This window comes from Psammomys obesus, unplaced genomic scaffold (assembly GCF_907164565.1).
Source record: "Psammomys obesus unplaced genomic scaffold, mPsaObe1.curated_primary_1811, whole genome shotgun sequence".
NCBI classification, from domain to species: Eukaryota; Metazoa; Chordata; class Mammalia; order Rodentia; family Muridae; genus Psammomys; species Psammomys obesus.
Window position 1 is genome coordinate 1,972,692 of NW_026596440.1, and position 22,445 is coordinate 1,995,136.

Below are 22,445 nucleotides of genomic sequence, written 5' to 3' on the forward strand. Positions count from 1 at the left end.
AGTAACATAGGTCGTCAGGATTGGCAGAACATCTCATCAGTGAAGATTCATTGGTGTTGAAGAATAAAAATATTTTCAAAGGCACATCATTTGGATGTGCAGACTTTTGTGTTGATGAGTAGTGATATGACTGAAGACTTTTGCACATTATTTAGGTGTACAGAGTTTCTCACAAGTATGAAGTCTCAGAGGATATGAAAACCATGTAAAGGCCTTGCCATAATCACAACATTTGCAGTGCACTTTACCAATATGAACACTATGATGTGGACACAGGCCTGAAAAACAACTAAATATCTGGCCATAATCTATATTTGCAGAGACTCGTGTATGACTTCCTTGATGTATAATAAAGGGTGAATGATAAATACAACCTTCTCGGTACGCTACATTTGGAGGACTATTGCTCTGAGTACTTTAGTTTGTTCAAGGGAAGAGGAGCTCTTAAAGGCATTGTCACAGCTTTCAAAGTTACAGTGTTTCTCTACAGGATAAATTCTATGGAGGTCAGAAATGTTGACTGATTGATAAATAACTCATTACATTCTTCACATGTGTATGAATGCCCTCTACTCTTGATTCTTTTGTGCTATGTAAGGTATGATTCCACGTTTCTCACACAAATACACTTCTACTCAGAATGAATTCTTTGAAATCTTTTATGACCTGAAGAAGTATAAACATTTTATGAACACTTTGACATTCATATTCTTTCATTCCAATTTGAATTACCTTGTGTTGAGAAATAGAAGCTTATTAAAGGGTTTGCAATATTTTTCTCACTTGTGCCATTTAAATCCAATTATGAAGAGTTTCCAAAGTTCTTAGTAAGTTCAAAAGACTTGGCACATTCTTCACACTTGTGTAGTTTCTCTCACAAATGAATTCTTTAATGTTGCTTAATATCAGAAGACTGGTAATAAATTTTGCCACAGTCTTCATACTTGTAATGTTTCTCTCCAGTAAGAACTATCTGGAACTTCTAAAGTCTTTGCCACATTCTTTACCTTTGTAGGGTGTCTCTCCAGAATTAATTCTTTGATGATCATTAAAGTTTTTAGTATTGTTGAGCACTTTGCTACATTCTTTATATTTGTAAGGCTGTATTGTGAGTTAATTTGTGCTGACACAGGATTGACTCTGTAGAGAGGGCTTTTCCACTTTCCTCACATTTGAATGGGCTATCAAATGAGTAGAAAGAATCTGGAAAATTCTAAAGGCCTTGCCACATACCTCACAATTGTAGGTTTCTCACCTGTCAAATATCATTGCTTTCAGAAAGTAATGATGGGCAATTGAAAACCAGGCCACATACTTTACAAGTTTAGAATTTCTCTCCTGTGTGTATTCTCTTGTGTCTAGAAAGTAATGATCGATAATGGAAGTTCCTGCCACATACTTCACACTTGTAAGGTTTTTTCCCTGCGTGAATTCTGTTGTGTTCAGAAAGTAATGATGGATCATGAAAGGCCTTGCCACATACCTCACACTTGTATAGTTCCTCTCTTGTATGAATTTTCTTATGTCGAGAAAGTTTTGGTAGATCTTGGAAGGCCTTACCACAGATTTCACACATGTAGGGTTTTTCTCCTGTATGAATTTTCTTGTGTACAGAAAGTACTGATGGATAATGAAAGGCCTTGCCACATACCTCACACTTGTAGGGTTTTTCTCCAGTATGAATTCTCTTGTGTTTAGAAAGTAATGATGGAACATGGAAGGCCTTGTCACAAACTTCACATTTGTAGGGTTTTTCTCCAGTGTGTATTCTCTTGTGTTTAGAAAGTAATGATGGATAATGGAAGTGTTTGTCACATACTTCACATTTGTAGGGTTTGTCTTCTATATGAATTTTCTTGTGTGAAGAAAGTAAAAATGGATCATGAAAGGCCTTGCCACATACCTCACACTTGTATAGTTTCTCTCTTGTATGAATTTTCTTATGTCTAGAAAGTTTTGATAGATATTCGAAGGCCTTACCACAGACTTCACACTTGTAGGGTTTTTCTCCAGTATGAATTCTCTTGTGTTTAGAGAGTAATGATGGAGCATGGAGGGTCTTGCCACATAGTTCATATTTGTAGGGCTTTTCTCCTGTATGAACTCTCTTGTGTTCAGAAAATAATGATGGATCATGAAAGGCCTTGTCACATACCTCACAAATGTATAGTTCCTCTCTTGTATGAATTTTCTTATGTCGAGAAAGTTTTGGTAGATCTTGAAAGGCCGTGCCACAAACTTCACACGTGTAGGGTTTTTCCCTTGTATGAATTTTCTTGTGTTTAGAACATGATGATGGACAATGAAAGGCCTTGCCACATACTTCACACTTGTAGGGTTTTTCTCCAGTATGTATTCTCTTGTGTTTAGAAAGTAATGATTGATAATGGAAGTGCTTGCCACAAACTTCACACTTGTAGGGTTTTTCTGCTGTATGAATTTTCTTGTGTTTAGAACATAATGATGGACAATGAAAGGCCTTGCCACATACTTCACACTTGTAGGGTTTTTCTCCAGTATGTATTCTCTTGTGTTTAGAAAGTAATGATTGATAATTGAAGTCCTTGCCACATACTTCACACATGTAGGGTTTTTCTCCAGTATGTATTCTCATGTGTTTAGAAAGTAATGATGGAACACGGAAAGCCTTGCCACATACTTCACACCTATAGGGTTTTTCTCCAGTATGTATTTTCTTGTGTTTAGAAAGTAGTGATGTATAATGAAAGTGCTTGCCACAGACTTCACATTTGTAGGGTTTTTCTCCTGTATGAATTCTCTTGTGTTCAGAAAGCAATGAAGGATAATGGAAGTTCCTACCACATACTTCACACTTGTAAGGTTTTTTCCCTGCGTGAATTCTGTTGTGTTCAGAAAGTAATGATGGATCATGAAAGGCCTTGCCACATACCTCACACTTGTATAGTTCCTCTCTTGTATGAATTTTCTTATGTCGAAAAAGTTTTGGTAGATCTTGAAAGGCCTTGCCACAGACTTCACACATGTAGGGTTTTTCTCCTGTATGAATTTTCTTGTGTACAGAAAGTACTGATGGATAATGAAAGGCCTTGCCACATACCTCACACTTGTAGGGTTTTTCTCCAGTATGAATTCTCTTGTGTTTAGAAAGTAATGATGGAACATGGAAGGCTTTGTCACAAACTTCACATTTGTAGGGTTTTTCTCCAGTGTGTATTCTCTTGTGTTTAGAAAGTAATGATGGATAATGGAAGTGTTTGCCACATACTTCACATTTGTAGGGTTTGTCTTCTATATGAATTTTCTTGTGTCCAGAAAGTAAAAATGGATCATGAAAGGCCTTGCCACATACCTCACACTTGTATAGTTTCTCTCTTGTATGAATTTTCTTATGTCTAGAAAGTTTTGATAGATATTCAAAGGCCTTACCACAGACTTCACACTTGTAGGGTTTTTCTCCAGTATGAATTCTCTTGTGTTTAGAGAGTAATGATGGAGCATGGAAGGTCTTGCCACATAGTTCATATTTGTAGGGCTTTTCTCCTGTATGAACTCTCTTGTGTTCAGAAAATAATGATGGATCATGAAAGGCCTTGTCACATACCTCACACTTGTAAGGTTTTTCTCCTGTATGAATTTTCTTGTGTTCAGAAAATAATGATGAAAAACGGAAGGTTTTGTCACATTCTTCACACTTGTAGGGCTTCCCATGTAAACTAATTCTCTGATGCTTATTAAATTTTGATTTGCAATCAAAGGCTTTGCCACACTCTTTGCATCTATAGCATTCTCCCCCTGGTGAGTAAAGGTTGAGGAATGAATGAAAGCTGAGCAAAATTCTTTATGATAACAATGCTTATTTTTAAAAACAAACATTTACACAAACTTGCATTTTTCTATATAAATTATTAGCTACATTCAAATTTCTATACTGGTATTCAATGAAACCTAATTTAAAACACACAATAGGTGAGAATAATGTAACCTTCCAGTGAAGTAAGAAGACCATGACAATACAGAACATATAAACAAAGGAGTATTAATCAAAGTCAAACAAGGAAGGCACAACATCAACAATCAAGAAAACCTATAATAACATCATGCAAATGAAAATCAGCCCCTTAAACAGACACAGAAATATTATGACTAGATAAAAACAAAGTATAAATATAGTTTAACTTAGGAAATATCTGTAAATAACATTTGCATATATCCTAAGTACAAAGTTTTAGTTTTAGAAGTTATGAAACTTAGGCTGCACAAAAAGATGGTCCATAATAATATTAAATAATAAATTTCAAAGATTTGAAACAATAAGTTTTATGTATATATTATGAAGAAAATAAATATCCAAGTTAAAGTTCACTTAGAAACAACAGAGCTTTGTCTGTCACCATAAATACAAGCTAACTTTATGGTAGGAGAAAACAAAGCTTATAAGACTCAAAGCATTCTAAATGTCAGATAGATGTCTACCATGACAGCAAAAGACAGAAAATAAGATCTTTGAAAGATGATTTTCACCAGAACATTTTGTCTCAATGACTTTCTGTTGAATCTTTGAATCTCCCACTCTGTCCTCTAACCCCTTCATTCAGACATACCTGGGGGCATGGTGGCAGCTGCTTGTCCCTTCATGTCCGAAGGTTCTTGTCTCTGCTCCAGAAAGGTGATGAGGTATGGCTTAGAGGAAGCAAGACCTATTTGTGGATAAAGGGAACAACATTGTTAGTAGGTTTTCCTGGGAAATAACATGTCCTTTCCAGGACTGTGTGTATAAGGAAGGAGAAGATACAATATAAAGGAAAGTAGAGGATTTGTTCTTTATGTGTTTTCCTATGGGTACAAAGGAATCCTTAGAAAAAACTTAGGAATTGCAAGTCCCAAGCTTCACATCCCTTTTACAAGGAAGACTTAACACTGAAGGGTGTGACGGTCTCTTTAAGGCATACCACTTTCTAATATATATCATACATTTAAGTGTGGAGGGGTGGTTATGAAAGACAAGAAAAACAGTTCTAAGGTATAGGAATTATTTTTAATTTTCTTTAAAAGTAGGCCAAGCCCCCATGAGATATTGTACAGAGGGAGCAAACTTCACGCTGACAATTAATTAAGAATTCATCACGTAAGGGATCCTCACCCAGGAAGACAAGGTTGTTGTAATTCTCCAACATCACATCCCTATACAATTTCCACTGAGCAGGGCCCAGGTATTCACATTCCGCTTCAGAGAAAGAAATGGCCACATCCGAGAATGACAGAATATTCTGAAATAAAGAAAAAAATAGTGACTACTGTACATTATACTAATTACAACCATCAGTAATAACATAATTTCCTAGAGTTGTCATGTGCTTCTCCATACCAATTTAAAGGTCACCTAGAATGAGAGGAGAGCTGAAAATGCTTCTGATACAGGTAAGTAATATTCCTAAAATACTTCTGATGTGGTGCTGGGATGTTACAGAGTACTCATCTTTAAGGAATGTAAATGGCAGAAGATTCTGGAAACTCCTATGGATATTATACTTTTAAGAACCATAACACGGAGAATGAGTGCATCTACAAACAGTATGTTGGACTGAAGAGATAGCTCAACACTTAAGAGCACTGGCTGCTCTTCCAAGGAGAGGCCATATGGCTGCTCCAAACTAAATGCAGTTAGAGGATCCAACAACCTTTAAGCATGCATGCTACCAAATTACAAACACATATATGCCTTATTTAAAGGTCGTATTCCTGCTATGAAATTCTATTGTAATGATAGGTTCATGGGACCCTCAGAGACCACCAGGAGACGACTGGATGTTATAGCAAGAGAGCTTTATTACGAGAGCATTCGAACTCGGGACCCAAGTCTCAATGATGCAGCAGTAGAGAAGTGGGAGCTCGTATTCCTGCTATGAAATTCTATTGTAATGATAGGTTCATGGGACCCTCAGAGACCACCAGGAGACAACTGGATGTTATAGCAAGAGAGCTTTATTACGAGAGCATTTGAACTCGGGACCCAAGTCTCAATGATGCAGCAGTAGAGAAGTGGGACCTCAAGCCCTGAGTGAGCAGTATTTTTAAAGGGAAAGACTACAAGCAGGGAGTTTCCATGACAGCAAACAGGGGGGGTACATGCCTTGACATTACAGAAGTAGGTAAAAGTTAGAGGGGCGAGGTGACCTTCTCTGAGGCATATAATCACAATTGCTAAGCAATATAATCACAATGGCTATTCTTCTGAACTATATCTGAAACATTAGGGAGAATTTTCCCACCGGATTCCCAACCGATTCTCATTGATTATTGCCAGGGAGATTGTCTCTATTTTCTATAAAGTATTTATTCTATGATATTTCCTGGAGGCTGTTGCTAGGAGAGTTAACTTTGTTTTCTACCAAATGCACATTTTGTGATATTTCCTGGTACCTGAATTCAGCTCCCAGTCAAGACAGTTCTTTATTTCAAAATGGAGTTATACCCAGGCTAACCTAAACTCTTCACTATGACCAAAAACAAACTCAGGGAGGAAAGGGTTCATTGTGCTTCCACTTCTGTAGCATTGTTCACCATCCAAGGAAGTCAGGACAGGGACTCAACAGGACAGAAACCTGGAGACAGGAGCTGATGTAGATGTCATGAAGGGGTTTTGCTTACAAGCTTGGTATACATGGTTTGCTCAGCCTACTTCTTTATAGAACCCAGAGCCACCAGCCCAGGGGTAGCACCTCCCATATCAGGCTATGCCATGCCCCATCAGTCACTAATAAAGAAAATGCTCTACAGGCTATCACAGAGCCTGATCTTACAGAGGCATTTACTAAATTGAAATTTTCTACACTCACATAATTACAGTTTGTTTCAAGTTCACATAAATTTAGCCAGCACAACAACAACAAAAAAAAAAAGAAGAAGAAGAAGAAAGAAACAGTAAAAGTCTGAAAAAAATACTTTAGTGTCCCATGCTTATATTATAATACAGCACATATTACATACATTTCTCACAGGAGACAGCCATGGTGATGGAGAAGGTACTTTTAAACTCAATATGCAATATCACAAATGACAAATAAAATGAAACTGCACATCTGGTGTAGCACCTTGGCAGTAAGGTCTGGCTTCCTGCGCATGACACAGTGATGCAAATGACAGGGTACCAAGGAACATGAGTTTGAGCAGCCAATAAATGCTGCTTAGTTAGAGCGATGCCTAAAGCACTTAGAACAATGAATGAACTGATAGTCAAATGGAATCAAAGTATATGAGAAAGTTATAACTAGGAAATTTAACAGTAAATTAAATCACTGTGGGGATTTATACGGACCCAAGACTGTCTCAGAGACTCCCATAAGAAGACAAAGGTAACATTAGAACTTGCTCTCTGTCTAGCAGTGGACTTGGCCAGGCACAAGTGACGCAAGATCCAATGCCATGAAGGAATCAATGTTGCAGTTACTAGGGGCTCTAACTCTTCTCCTGAGACTGGATTGCTAGCCCTAAGGCAGCTCTGATTAAGGTATCCTGTGCTTTCATTGCCAACATTGTATAATTTAGGTCTCATGCTTGGGGAGAGGGGTGTTATTATTTGTACAACTTGGGGGTATTGGATTGATGGAAATTTTCTTATGAATCGTTTACATCTTCCCCCAGGAATGTCCTGACCATACTGCCCCTCCTACTTTAAGGGAGATATCCTTATCTGGCCCTACCTGAAGGACTTCCTTACTCCCTGGAGGTTGTAACTCAAATAATTATGCCAGAAACCTCCTTATGAGGCTCTGACTCAAAGACACTCTTGGCACATCTGCCCCTGCACTTAGTCAGAAACAAAAAAATCAGAACAAAGTAAACTTTAAAAGTTAAACAATATTTGGTAGGCTAGAGAAATTGACAGTGGATCAAATTAAAAGCTTCTTCCTACGACAGATGGACAAAGAATGGTATGGATAAATGATAAAAGAATAAAGTATTAAGACTTCTCTTTCTTAGAAAAAGTTAGCTCATACAGGGCCACCGTGGTATCATATGACCAAGAAAGAAAAGAATACCAAGATCAGACATATAAATAAATTCTACAGATATATAAAATATGAACATTATATTATGGCAGAAAGTAAATAATAACTGCAGCAACTTTGGCCTGAAGACTTTCCTGGTCCTAATGACAATTAGCACTCTGACTATTAAAAGTTGACAATACACTGCTTGAGACATGGCAATCTGCCCAGGCTGGCTTGGATGTTTTCTTTCTGTCTAGTGTCCTTGAAACAGCAGGAGCTACTAGCCTGAGAACAGGCTGTCATGCTTTGGCAAAATAAGCCCTTGAAACTGTGATATTGTTAAAAGTTGGGTTGTGGGATTGATGAGGGAAATTAATTGTAAAAGATAATTCTGTTGTCTCATGATTTATCAATGACGACTAAACTTATGATCAAGCAGAAGTTAAAACACGTTTCCAGGGACAAAAATTATATGATCTACGTTTGGAATAAAATGCATCTATCCCTGTAAGTTTTGTATAAAGAAGCACCCAGACTGCTAGTCAGTCAGGATGTAAAACTCCTCTTCCCAGTGCCTGACTCATTCCTCCTTCACCGCTCTTCAGGCCCTGACTTCATCCAGGGCTGAAGCCTGGCAGGTTCAGGTCAGAATCAGTACCCTAAGATTCCTTCATCTGATCTAAGTGAAGAACATTTCCTGATCAATGTTTCTCCAGATTTCCTCCTCCCAATGTTACCAGCCAATGGGATTAAAAACTACTTCTGTCACGTGATTTAAAATTCTTTAGAATCAACATCTAACTGGCATTGTTGGATTTCTGAGACAGCACCAAGAGCCAAAGGACAGAAAAAAGACAGGAGTCTGACCTTCAACAGACAGGAGTGTTTATTAGCTCACATACTGGAAGACAGACTCAGTCCCATGAGAAACTGAGGAGTGTAACGGGGCAAGAAGGTCACAACCCTTTAGAAGGACAGAATGATGGGCTTGGAAGTAAGGCAATTTGTGGTAGCACAAAGTCTACCTTTCTCTCTCAAGGTCTCTCTATCAAACTGTTTGTCAAAGTAGAGACAGGTTGACCCATCAGAGCCTGACTGCTTGAGTGAGAAGGCAGAGTCACCTGTAATCTCCTATCAGTCCTGCTTTACCACCAGGCAGAGAGGATCAGCTCCAGTGATCTCAGCTAGAAGTGCCTGACACACAGGTGACTCAGTCTGATAGAGCAAGAAGTGTGGTCACCCATCATATTGCTGAACCAACAATGTCCTGTCTCATCTTATAGTCTTGTCTGTCAAGCAGAATCTGCAATTATAACTGACCTTCCTCAAACTTACCGGTCAGCTACAACGAGTGAAGAACGTTTTTGGAGACAGCCTGTCTCCCAAGGTAATCTGTCTTAACTAAGCAGACAACACCAGGAAGGACAGACTGCAGACCTGCAGGGGCCCCTTAAGCAGCCACTTCCTCATTCCCAGGCCCTTCACCTGGTGAGGGCTCTAAAGAGTCCCAGCCAGTTTTCTCACCTCACACAAACCCCCTTCCACACTTCTAGGAAAGTTGGTGCCTCTCTCTGTGATTACTAATAAACAGTCTCACCTGTTGTCAGCCTCTTTCCTGTCTTTCATCTCTTTACTCTGTGCTCACAAATACCATCCATGTTGTTACAAATGATCATAGTTCACCCTTTAATTTAGCTGAATAGTATCCCAAATTAAGCATGTGTTCATAATTCTGATTGTTTTACTTTTATGATTTAGTTTAAACTCATGCAAATTAAAGAAGTTAATTTCCAACCTCATTAAGATGAGAAAAGAATAAAGGAAATTGTTATGAAGTCAGACACACAAACACGATAAAACAGTACTTAAGTTTGTTGCAGGTAGACTGACTCCTAGACCATACCTGCATTTTCTCCTACAGACCCAATACCCAGTTCTCATAGAAAACAAACATTACGGAAGGTCACACTGGCATCTCCCCAAAATACCCTACAAGTTCTGTAGAAATATTTACCAATACAGAGTACTTAGATGAACACCAAGACACTGATTTTAAGAGTGCAATCATAAACTTCATCAAAGACTACAACAAGTGTAGAAAAGGCAAAAGGAAACATCTCAGTGCCATTAACAACAAATGCACTTAAGGAGAATAAATGCTTGAGTGATGCCCAAGGAAACAAAAACATAAGAGTGATGGAAGTGACAAAGACTATCCAGGATTTGAAAATGGAATTCAGTAAAGAGAAACACTGAAGGCAATTCTAGCTGCAGAGAAGACAGACTTAAAAAGCCCAATAATCCAAGAACAACAACAACAAAAAAACCCTCAAAAAACAAAAGAACAACAGTAAAACACTTAGAATAAGTCAGGAAAAGATGGGATTAAGGACTTAAAGTAGATGATCTAGATAAAATGAGCTAAGAATATGAAATAAAATAAGAAAAAAATCCGCAGGAAGGAAACATAGGAAATGTTAGACACTGGGAAAAGATCAAACCTTCAAATTACAGGCATAGATGAGAGAGAAATATCTCAAGGCAATGGCCTAGACTAGGTCTTCAAAATATCATAAAGGAAATCTTCCCTAAACTAAGGAATGATGTACCCATAAAAATATAAGAAGTGGGCTGGAGAGATGGCTCACTGGTTAAGAGCATTGTTTACTCTTCCAGAGGTCCTGAGTTCAATTCCCAGCAACCACATGGTGACTCACAACCATTGATAATGAGTTCTGGTGCCCTCTTCTGGCATACAAGTGCACATGCAAACAGAACATTGTATATATAATAAATGAACATTGTATGCATAATAAATAAATACATCTTTAAAAAAAAGCTATCACTCTAAAAAAAATATAAGAAGCATACAGGACACTAACTGGACAAGATCAGAAAAGAAAATCCTCATGGCATTCTGAAATCTGCAAGCAAAAGAATACATTTATTAGAAAAGAGCCAATTTCTCAGTGGAACCTCTGAAAGGCGGAAGAGCCTGGAGAAGTGCATTCGAAGGCCTAAAAGACCAGAACATTCAACCTAAGCTACTACACTCAGCACAATTATCTGTGGTACTTAAAGAAGAAAGAACAACTACAGAAAGCCCAACCCTACAGAAAATACAGGAAGCAATATTTTAGGCTGAAGAGAGGTCTGAGCACAGCCAAGAGCCTGTAGAAAGGAATAAGAAGACAAAATTATTAAAACACAAGGGGCCACTAAGAACACAAATAACACCAAAAATCAGCAACACAGTGACAATTAACACTATTCTAAAGACACAGGCTGGGAGAAGGGATCAAGAAACAAAATCCATTTTTTCTGTTGTCTACAAGGAACATGACTAAGAGACTTCTTTTATGGAATACGACAGGTTTTCAAAATAGTCCCTAAGGATAATCTAAAACTTTTGGTATTTTGGTATCTGTTGTTAGTTTTGCTCATTCATTCTTAAACCTGTTTTTTCCATTCAGTCTATAGAACATATCTCCATAGACTTGACAAAGAGTATGTTCTTGGACATGGACACGTATGATCTGTATGTAGCTAGCTTTGTTCCTCAAGGAGATTTATGGATGCTTTGTTGTGCATACAGGATTGACTTAATTATCACCAGAAGACTTTTCACCTAATTGTGGTTGTGCAAAGACCTGCCTAAAACAAACAAGTAGAGGTCAGACTCCCGCCATTTGAACCAACACCTGCTGCTGAGCTGTGTTGGGCAAAACTGCCTTCCAGCCTCCCCTGCCTTGTTAACTGTGGCCATAAAGGTCCCTGCAGGGATGCTGTAAGGGAGCAACAGAGACAGCATAGAGAGTACATATGACCTCATGGGGAAACTGGAAAGAACTGTGGGGCAATAATCAGGGAGGTGGAAGAACATAAATATGGATTTGAAAAGTGTCCTTGTACTCACCGAGAGAAATATTTTAACTCAAAAGTAGAAAACGATGCCAACCCATCTATGCTTCTAAGGTTTATCACTTTCTCCCTTTGAAGGTCATGCAAATCAGTCCGAGCGGCTGTTCCTGACATAGACTTTGTTGCTTGCTTTTTGATCACTTCCCCCTAGTGAAGCTGCCTCACCAGACCACACAGAAGAAGAGGATATGCTCAAGACCTGATGTGACTTGATGAGCTGGGGTAGATTTGCTTCGGAGGGGGCGGTCTCCTTTTCTGAGAAATAGAGAAGTTGGAATGGAGGAAGAGGGAGGGAGGGGCCTATGATCACGATGTAAAGTGAATGAATGAATGAATAAATAAATAAATAAATAAATAATTTTGAAAATAATCAATGCAAATAACACTTGTGTCTCCTCTGCATGTCCTCTGAAATATACACAGCCATGCCCAGGTATTGAATGACATTACCTAACACCTCAGAGTTTTCCAAAGACTTGTCAAATATAACAAAGTTACTACTTTCTGAGTCTCTTAAAATCAAAGTTCTTCATTCATATCACCATTCACACTAATATTAGGATGAAATGAAATGTGCCTGCAAAACAGCAGGATTGCACAACATAGGAGCCTGAACTCCTCCCTGAGGGAGACAAAGGAATACCACTTTAACAGTTTTCTGGCTGGAGGGCTGTGATATCACATGTGAAGGACAATGGTAGATGTGGCTGTCATTTTCCATTTGTAGAGCCAGGATTCTGTTTCGGAAAAAATCAGGTAAAATCTGAAGAAGATACCATGAGATCATGACAGAAAATTGTTGGTATAATGTTCTTTTGAAATGTATACACCTTACCTTTGTTCATTCAAATGCTGATTTCTCTCCCCTACTCTCCGGTTTCAATCCCGACATTGCATTGTGATACTTATTCTAAGCATCACCTGTCTCAGCTTTGTGTAAACATGCCAAAATAAAACAACCAGCCACAATGTTGAGCAATGTAGTAGGTGGGAGAGGGGCGGAGCCAGAGGACAGGAAGGAGTGGGAGGCAGAGGAGGAGAGAGAGCAGAAGATGGGAGAGCAGAGGCTGGAGGAGAGGTCTTGGAACCAGGTAGAGAGATGGAGTGGAGCTAAGAAATCACTAAAAGCAAGTATAAATAGTAAAATCTGAGTAGTAGGAAACTACATGGGCTTGGAGGTTTAGGATGGAATAACTATTGCCCAGCATTGTGATCTAGGTTAATTAAATAAATCCCAGTCTCTGTGTGGTGATGTGGTTATACAGCTGTTTAGGATTAACAGGAGCGTTACTAAAACATAATCAACAGTAAACATTAAACAAATTTACAACAGAAAATAACAGAGAAGAATATACAAAGATAAAATAACATTCCCTGTAAGTAAAGAGGAATAGTCAAGCAACGCAAACAGGAGAATCTTTCTCCACACAGTAAATGCAAACAAGTTCCTAATCAACACAATGTCATTAACAAAAGGATGCTAGTGAAAAACTGGAAATTAGATTTCAAACACAGTCAATAGAACTTCTCTAAGCACATGTGTAAGTTTTGAAAATTAGTAAGATGTCAATTGCATGGATTTCTGTCAGGTCGCCGGTGCTCAGAAGTGAGAGGAACCAGAAGTAACTACTACATTGAATAAAATATATTTTTAAGAATCTTTTTAAAACATAGCATCTCATTTAGCCTAGGCTCACCTTGAACGCCTATAAATCAGAGGATGACTTTGAACTCCAGGATTCATGACAACTCCTCAAAATGCAGATTCAGGAGAGATGAATCATCGAATAGGCTTAAGTTTACTTTTCAATCATACGGCTGTTTAATTCAATATATATATATTTGCTCCCTATTAGTTATATATGAGCATGCTGCTGTATCATCTCTATGCTGCTCTGCTGTCAAGCCAGTGAGCTTTTCCCAGTTCATATACATTTATTATTTTTCCTACACAGTAGCAACATTAACTAGGGACTATCTACTATTTTATATATGGTTGGAAACTCACTGAGAATGCCAGTAGACAGGACAAGGTGGTCTTAAGTCCATGCTTCCTAAGTATAGACTTCAATGTCATAAGCCAGTCTCCAGCTCAAAACACTTGGTTTGACTGAAGAGTGACAATATATGCGAGGTCACCCGAGACAGGGAACGTGGGTGTGGAGGGAAAATCCTGAAAATAACTGTGCCTGGCTGTGAATAAGAACTCTTGGGAAGAGGCAGTGTCTGCAGAGACTGATGGCCCATGTGGACGTTCAGGGCTGTGCAGAGACTGGAATGTTGCAGGATCAGGGGGTCGTTGCCTTAGCTTGGGCTGGTTTCACCCTTCAGAAACAGTCCTTGCCTCACTCTGGAGTGGACCAAACAACTTGTGACAATAGATTAAAAACCTCCCAGAATCCATTGACTTGGTAGAACTATCAGTCCAAAACTAAGAATTTCATCATAGTATCTCAGGTGACTAGAATAGCTCCCCCTGCCCTACACCCCCATCTCATAATAATACCTGCCTCTCTGGGGCCTTCACAATGTATTTCAAACTTCCCTTGATTAATGACATCCTTTGTTCTGTAAAACCATGAAACTACTTCCATGTTGAAGGATGGAATTTGGGGTAACCTCAAATCTTGTGTTCCCAGATCATGGCCACTCAAATGGCTCCAGGCTAAATTATCTCTTAAACCTGTTAACACCTGTGGGTTTTTCATCATCAGGAACCTACTATGTGCAAATCACAAGACCCTGAGTGTGCCTCAACTTTCCAAATTCATCTTATATTCTCTGTAACACAGCACAAAAACTTGGGCAAATCTTCTAGAACTATTCAGGGACCGACAGTGAACCTGGGTGCCACATTCAGTGACAGTACATTTAAGGGAGTTGAGAAACAGCTGATAATGTGAACAGACAGAAAAAAGGCAAGTACAAAAGAACAAAGTAAAGAGCCGGCCAGAACAACAGGGCCATTTCTCCCCTCCCTTTCAGACACACCAGCCCCTCCCAGCGTTCATGAGCTCCATTTCTCTCAGTACACCAAGTTATCTCTCACATCTGAAAAGGAGTCCAAATTGTAGACAGTACACAGTCTCAGGTAGAATTGATGAGGTATCACTGTACAGTAGTTTTTACTCAACTGTAAAAATCCATAATTATGTGGACTGTGCAATGATAGGCTCATTCCAAGATTATTCTGCGACTATAAACAGTGTATTGTGGTGACTCAGGTCACAGGGGTGTACATTAGGGATTCCTGTCCAACGCCGGGCAACAATTCATTCCAAAGGAAAAGGCACTACATCCCATACAACAATCGCTCTCACAGGACTCTGTCCTTGGAAACTAGGACCTTTAGGAAGCTCTGTGAACTCAAACCAGGAGTACAAGGCCGGACATAAGTACAGGAGAGACCAGATGTTCACGTGTTCTAGGAGTCCTGAGAAATCTGACTACAGCCATGTGAGCCTGGGTCAGGTAGGTTGAGTGAGCTTCCTTCGGCTCCTCAGGCACAGGCAGTCAGTAGACCCAGCCTGCCCTTGAAATCTCATTGTTTCTAACCTTCTCCCGGTCAAACCTGCACCCAGGAGCAGTGGCCCAGCCTAGGTCAGCACAGCACCTCCATATCAGCTTCCGGGTCTCCCAAACAGTCCATGTCAGCTCCCTCCGCCACCGTACACAGTCGCTCAGATCTGCAGGAAGCTGCTGCAACCCCCAGCAACCTCCACAACGGAGATTCAAGCCCAACGCTGAGGAGGACACTCCCCAAACTTTGGCGGGAAACGAAATTTGAATAAGGAATGCGGAACTTTGACACTCACAGCCCTTTCCTGTGATGTCATAGTGGTGGGACTACATTTCCCACAAATCAGTGCGAAGGATTTCCTTGTTTCCCGCCCAACTCTGTAGGTGTTGCAGATGAAGTTGGAAGGAAACAGGCTTCAGCACTGGGATGGTCACAGGCGATTCAGGCTGTTTTAAAGTCCTGTGGTCGCAGCACCAGATCTTAGCCTGTGAGTGGAGCCTTTCACAATTATGTTTATCACGTTTCCTAGTTATTTCCGCTAAAACATTGCGATTTTAAAGCTCTGATCTACTTACAGAATCTTACTACCGCGTGAAGAATCCAGACTGATCTGCTTCACTTAAAATAAGGAAGGAGCACGCTAAGGTGGGCCTGAACATTATCTCGTTAAGATGCTAATTGAAACTGCCCTAAGTGACCCGGCCTATCATCCTTGCCTCAGTAGCTTAAGACAGAAGAATCTGAAATCAAGGCTCATCACCACCAGGTGTTCTTTGAGCACATGTTTTTTTTAACTGTGCAAATCTCTGAAGAGGAGGGGCAGAGCCCCTGGGATCACATTGGTGAGTGTACTGACTCTTGGCCCACTGTGCAGTACAGGATATTTCCAGCTGCTTTAGGTTTCATGTTCCTATTGAATTCCTGTCTCTCTGCTGAGCCTGTCAGTGTTCATATTTGACACTATTTGAACATCTACAGTATCTGCCTTGAACTTCCCTCACTTCTCCTAAGCAGAACGCTGAGATAGTTGATTCCTCCTTGAATACGAAGGTGTCAGAAACATGTTCACAGGACGGTCAAATGAGCTCATTGTAGTAAGGAAGCTGCATTGGAGCCGTGGAGTACTGAGAATGCCCACATCTTCTTAGGAATGTTCATTCCTGTGCAGCTCCTGCTTGAGACAAAGACACAAACCCCACCACAAGGAAGATTTCATGCTGCCACGATGCACACTGCTTCACAAGGAAGCTGTTTCTATTGCAGGCGGTGTGTTCAGTGACACAGGACAGCCTCCTCAACTTAGACAAACTAGAGTCAACGAGAACTGTAGCAACCTGGACCCTTGATGGGCAAGTCTGTTAAGAATGACATTATGACTGGTCTGTCCTCCTGAACACTGCAGTGAAGGGCATTATCACCAACCTTAAGGACTTAGCATTTCTGAGCATGGCTAGGCTTTCAGTATGTGTGTATGTGTGCATATGTATGTTTGTGTCTGTTACATAGAACACTAAGTAAGAAGTTGCTCATTCATATGAGAAGTGCTGATCCTTGATGCAGCGTTCATTTCTAGCTCTTCTGTTGTCTCCAGCTCTTCCTTAATGGGGTTGTTTAATTCAGGAGGAGGAGATACCATATTGTAGGCTAAACAAGAGGGAATTCCTTTCAACAGCATATGAGGGACCCAGGCATACTTATGGAAAAGTCTAACAGAGCCACTTACTCAGGCCTAATGATTGTTTAGTGTTACACCCAGTTAGCAAGCCCCCAAACGATCTACAGGATCGACTCCGTTGCAAAACACATGAGGGCCTTTTTATTACAAGCTCAAGCCCTGGGGGCTGCTCTTTACAAAGACATTTGGGCAAGCGACCCCCGGGAGATCGAGATCAAGGGTTTTAAAGGAACGAAAACGCCAGTGGGGTAGTACAAGCCTTGGCATTACAGGATTGGCTAAGAACAAAACGTAAGCGGGGTGGTCTCTTATGCCCCGACCAGTGGGGCTTCAACGTGGGTTCCTGAGGGAGGAGAGTGGAAGGAATGGGAGGGGATGAGAAGCACAAGGAAGGAAGCCAAGTCTGTTTGTCTGATCAAGGCTTCATTTATTAGAAATTTTTACCCAACTTACATAGGGAGAAGGCAGGAAAACGGGGAAGGTAATTAGCTGCTGCAGGAGACAGGAAGAGTGCTTTCATGTGTTAAATAGGGTACCTGCAAGATACCATAGAGATGTTTGCTCTAACAAACGGATGTCCACACAGTCTAGCACCCATGAGTTAGGGTCCTAGATAACTTTCACTAAATAGCTTTAGGTCTCCACTAAATGACCTTTGCTCACTATTTGACTTTGGCCTAGTAAATACCTTTTGTCTCCACTAGATATCTTTGACTCACTAATTGACTTAGGCTTCAGTAGATAGCTTTGGCTCCCGGCAGTCTCTAGGGAAGATGATCTTTAAAATGATTGGTCTATTTTTAGGCGCCAAGACTGCTAATGGTCGGACCTAGCTACCTGGGAGACACCTGACCTCTAGTTTTTAGGGGCCTTGTGACTATAGTCATACTCTGAGGCTTATCTGGGTGGGGACTGCTGCTGGCCCATTATCTGAAAGGAATGTGGGACTCTGCCCTACCCTCTGGACTAGCCCTCTGCTCTGAAAGGAATGTGGTCTTGTGATTCTGCCTCAGCCTCAGGAATTAACTCTAACCTTTCATCAGGTCATGTTATCAGTTTTAACTTTATCGCCTATAATATTTATATAATATCTTGATGATTTAATTTCTTCCCAATGAAATATTCTGTATTAGTTGGGAATTTTGGCAAAAATCACTTTAAAATCTATACTTCCAGGCTAAAGGGATGGGTCTGTAGTTGAGAGTACTTAATGTTCTTGCAGAGGTGTGAGTTTGTGTTCTAGCAGTGAATCAGAAGTGGATCAGAAGCACATGTAGCAGCAGTTCTAGAGGATCAGACTCCTTCTTTTGACATTCTCAGGCTCATGTTGAAAGATGGACAAAGCCAGTTGTGGTGGCGCACACCGGTAGGATTTGCTGAAGGAGGCAGAGGCAGGAGGATCACAAGTTCGAGGCCAGCCTGTGCTACACAGTTTTAAAAAAAAAAAAAAAAAAAGAAAGATGGACAAAAAGAAACAAACAGACACACACACTCGTGCACACGCACACACTAGTAGTAAAATAAAAGAAAATTATAAAATAAAAGAAAAATATAAAATAAAATAAAAATATAAAATAAAAATATATAAAATAAAATAAAAGAAAAATATATAATTGAAAAAGGTTGTACTGCCATGGTGGCACACACCTTTAATCCCAACAGTCAGAAGGGAGAGGGATGTTTCCAAGTTCTGGCTATTACAAATAAAGCTGCTACGAACATGGTTGAACAAATGTCCTTGTTGTGTACTTGAGCAAATTTTGGGTATATACCTAGGAGTGGTATAGCTGGGTCTTGAGGTAGCACTACTCCTAGTTGTCTGAGAAAGCGCCAGATTGACTTCCAGAGTGGTTGAACCAGTTTACATTCCCACCAGCAATGGAGGAGGGTTCCCTTTTCTCCACAACCTCTCCAGCATGTGCTATCACTTGAGTTTTTCATCTTGGCCATTCTGATGGGTGTAAGGTGATATCTCAGGGTCGTTTTGATTTGCATTTCCCTAATGGCTAATGAGGTTGAGCATTTCTTTAAGTGTTTCTCTGCCATTCGATGTTCCTCTTTCGAGAATTCTCTGTTTAGCTCTGTTCCCCATTTTTTAAGTGGATTACTTGGTTTGTTGCTTTTCTGCTTCTTTAGTTCTTTATATATACTTGATATTAGCCCTCTGTCAGATAAAGGGTTGGTGAAGATTCTTTCCCAATCTGTAGAAAGTGGACACAGGCGAAGGTGATTAATCCTCATTTAGAAAGACAAATGGGATGTGCATTGAACTTATGACAGGAGTCTACCACAAAAGGCATCTGAAAGACTCCACCTAGCAGTGTTTCAAAGCAGACACTAAGACTCATAACCAAACCCTCGGCAGAGTGCAGGGAATCATATGAAAGAAGGGAAGTTAGTATGATATGGAAAGGATAGGAGCTCTACAAGGACCAAATATATCTGGGCACAGGGTCTTTTCTGAGACTGACACTCAACCAAGGACCATCTATGGATATAACCTAGAACTTCTGCTCGGATGTGGCCTGTGATAGCTCAGTAACCAAGTAGTTTTCCAAAGTAAGGGGAACACGGACTATTTCTAACAGGATCTCAAGGGCAGGCTGTTTGACACCCCCCCCCCCAGGGGAGGAGCAGTCTGTTAGGCCACAGAGGAGGACTTTGCAGCCAGCCCTGAAGATACCTGATAAAACAGGGTCAGATGAAAGGGGAGGAGGTCCTCCCCTATCAGGGGACTTAGAAAGGGGCAGGGAGGAGACCAGGGAGGGAGTGTGGGGTTGGGGAGGGAATGAGGGAGCGGGATACAGCTGGGACACAGAGTTAACAAAATGTAACTAAAAAGAAAAATAAAATAAAAAAAAATATGTATAAAGAAAAAAAAAAAAAAGAAGGGAGAGGGAGTTGGACCTTTGAATTGGAGCACAGCATAGTCAATAGAGTGAGTTTCAGGAAGGTCAGCAATACATATCTGGAGCATAGATAGATAGATAGATAGATAGATAGATAGATAGATACTCAGGTTTCACACTTAGAAAAAAATTGATATGTGGAGGTAATATTATTTTCTCACTGTTTAAATATATATATATATATATATATATATATATATATATATATATATAACAAATGGTAAAATACCTGCCAGTTGCCATTTACAAAGATACATCCTTTTATCAGTCAGAAGCAAAAATCCAGTGACAGACTTTTTGCTAGTGTAGTTCCAAAGACTCCCCATGTCTACCACATTGAGCCTGTGATACACTTCCCCAGATACAGTATATGCCCTTTCATTACTGCATCCCTCACTGGAAGATACAGGATCTGTGTAGATAGTGCCATACCTTCTCTGAAGACATTGACCCCAGAGCCACTACAAAAATGTGACAAAGAGGTGAGACTCCCTGACTTCCATTAGTCTCTAACCATGTTATAATTCCCACATGAGTGGAGATGCTCAGATTCAGACAAACTGATGCATGATGAAATTTGATTTTTACGTTGAATCAGAGATAGGCTAGGCTGTATTCATCAAGAATCACTAGCAAAGCCAGGGATGAACTTCCAGATACCAAGGGTGACTGGGGTAAGGAACCAGTGACAGGAGCTTGTGGATGTGGGGTCCACAGTCTTTGTCTGGCTGAGTGCCAGTAGTCCTGGGGCAGTGGGGAGGCTGTATATGAGCTGGTAAGAGCAGCTTCTGCAGAATGAATTTCCATGATTTGATGTGTTTCCTGCACCTCATTGTAATCTAGGCAGCTCCCATAGCATATTACCTCCACATTAACATCTGAAGCTACAGTGAGCCTTCTAGTTTCAGATGAGCCACCATTATGTTATCTTAACTCTGCTTCATGGTTACACAATTCTGCTGCTCTACTACAAACCCCTTTCCGGCAGCCTCTACTGCACACAGCATATCAGAAGCCGTAACTGACCCTAATTATCTTAGACAGGAACCCATGTTAACTGGCATCTTACTGTCACAACCAAAGAAAGTGGTGCTTTATCCTCCAGGCAGAGGCTAGCAACCCAAGGGGAGTGGGTCTTGGGGAGAACTCCAGCAGCCGTTGAAAGTGATTCTCTTAAGGTTCAAACTATTTCCTGGTGTTGAGAAAATGACCCCTGGACGTCAGCAGGCTCCCGTGACCCTGCTTATTCCTGACTAAATGGAAAGGCATACATGTGTAGTACAGAATAAAGAAAAAAAATATGGTGCCTCCAATTTAATCAACAATTTAAACAGGAAATCAATTCTAAGAGACATAGCCACAAAGATCATAGAAGAACTTAGAAAATAATCTCTTAAGCCTTTGGAAAGTGTTTTAGGCCAGCTTGTCAATGTGTCTAGATAGGCAAAGAACTATCAAACCAACATATCTGGCTAGAGCCAAAAACATGGCTCACATCTGCCCAGGGTAGAGATTAGAGGCTTTCTCTAGAGTACAGCTGACTCAGGCACTTCTGGGACAAGGGGAGGATTGTGGAGCACTCCCACCCTGAGAAATCTGAGAGTCACTTCCGGAAAAGTTAGCAAAGCCCATCTCATCAGAGCTTTGGTGATTGCCCTTTGTCCTAGGGCCATCATCAAGCGTACACAAAAAAAAAAACATTAAGTACATGAGCATGCTCTTGTCCACAGAGAAAGTGAGTTGGTGGTTGGTGGTATGGGGAATAATATTTCCAGTGAAGGAGAAACATCCACAAAGAGGGACACAGTGACTCACAGAAGAAGGGGGAGTGGGGTGTAGGGTGAGGTAAGGGAAGAAGCCAGAGGGAGCTTGGAGGCCAGCTACAGCAGAAGTGGCATGGAGAGAACTGGTAAAGGTGGGATAAACAGTAAGGGAAGGTCATACAGTCCTGAGAAAAAGTGTCTAAGCCACACAACAGCTGGAGCACAGAAGGATGAACTCTGACATATTTCCAACCATGAGAATATTTTAGTCAAAGGTCATCTCTCATCTCTCTGCTCATCCTCTAACCTAGACGTGGGCTCAATATAGACAGAAGCCAGACAAGTGTCCTTAGATGTGTATGAAATGATGGCAGCATGGGATTGCTAAACAGTTGACTTAAAGTCAACTGTGGAGGGCATGTGGCTATTCTCCACAGTGACTACTGGAATCAAAGAGCCAGCATACATGTATTCAGTGTGTAGTGCTTTTCTTTCTGAACCTAGATCTCCTACAGCTCTAGGCAGCACTTTTATGGATTATTGAGAGAGCACAAGATTATCTATCTGACCACTAAGTAACTTAGTATCAGGCTCAGAGCTATGGGTCCTTAATTGCAAATACATATATGATATATACTACATACATACATACATACATACATACATACATACATACATACATAC

General features: G+C 40.4%; 1 protein-coding gene and 1 long non-coding RNA gene across 2 annotated transcripts in view; one reads left to right on the forward strand and one right to left on the reverse strand.

Moving 5' to 3' along the window:
* Positions 1 to 2: 2 nt before the first annotated feature.
* LOC129669627 (zinc finger protein 728-like) lies at positions 3 to 15,659 on the reverse strand. Its single transcript, XM_055597910.1, has 4 exons — positions 15,508 to 15,659; positions 5,123 to 5,249; positions 4,584 to 4,679; positions 3 to 3,774 (listed from the first exon to the last, which is right to left on the reverse strand). The coding sequence occupies exons 1-4, from the start codon at positions 15,541 to 15,543 to the stop codon at positions 1,325 to 1,327; spliced, it is 2,709 nt and encodes a 902-aa protein (XP_055453885.1). The 5' UTR covers positions 15,544 to 15,659; the 3' UTR covers positions 3 to 1,324.
* A 143-nt stretch (positions 15,660 to 15,802) lies between these two features.
* LOC129669676 (uncharacterized) overlaps positions 15,803 to 22,445 on the forward strand; it is an 8,787-nt gene continuing 2,144 nt past the window's right edge. Inside the window, exons 1-2 of the long non-coding RNA XR_008719059.1 lie at positions 15,803 to 15,901; positions 15,992 to 16,256. This is a non-coding gene — a long non-coding RNA (uncharacterized LOC129669676). The remainder of the gene's footprint in view (positions 15,902 to 15,991; positions 16,257 to 22,445) is intronic.

Excerpts from the sequence above, each read along its gene's own strand:
- LOC129669627 (XM_055597910.1), bottom strand. The coding sequence starts at position 15,543 with ATGGACTGTTTGGGAGACCCGGAAGCTGATATGGAG. Across the intron at positions 4,680-5,122 it reads CAACAACCTTGTCTTCCTGG|GTCTTGCTTCCTCTAAGCCA; the intron begins GTGAGGATCCCT and ends ATCCACAAATAG. Across the intron at positions 3,775-4,583 it reads AGCTGCCACCATGCCCCCAG|GGGGAGAATGCTATAGATGC; the intron begins GTATGTCTGAAT and ends TTTACTCACCAG.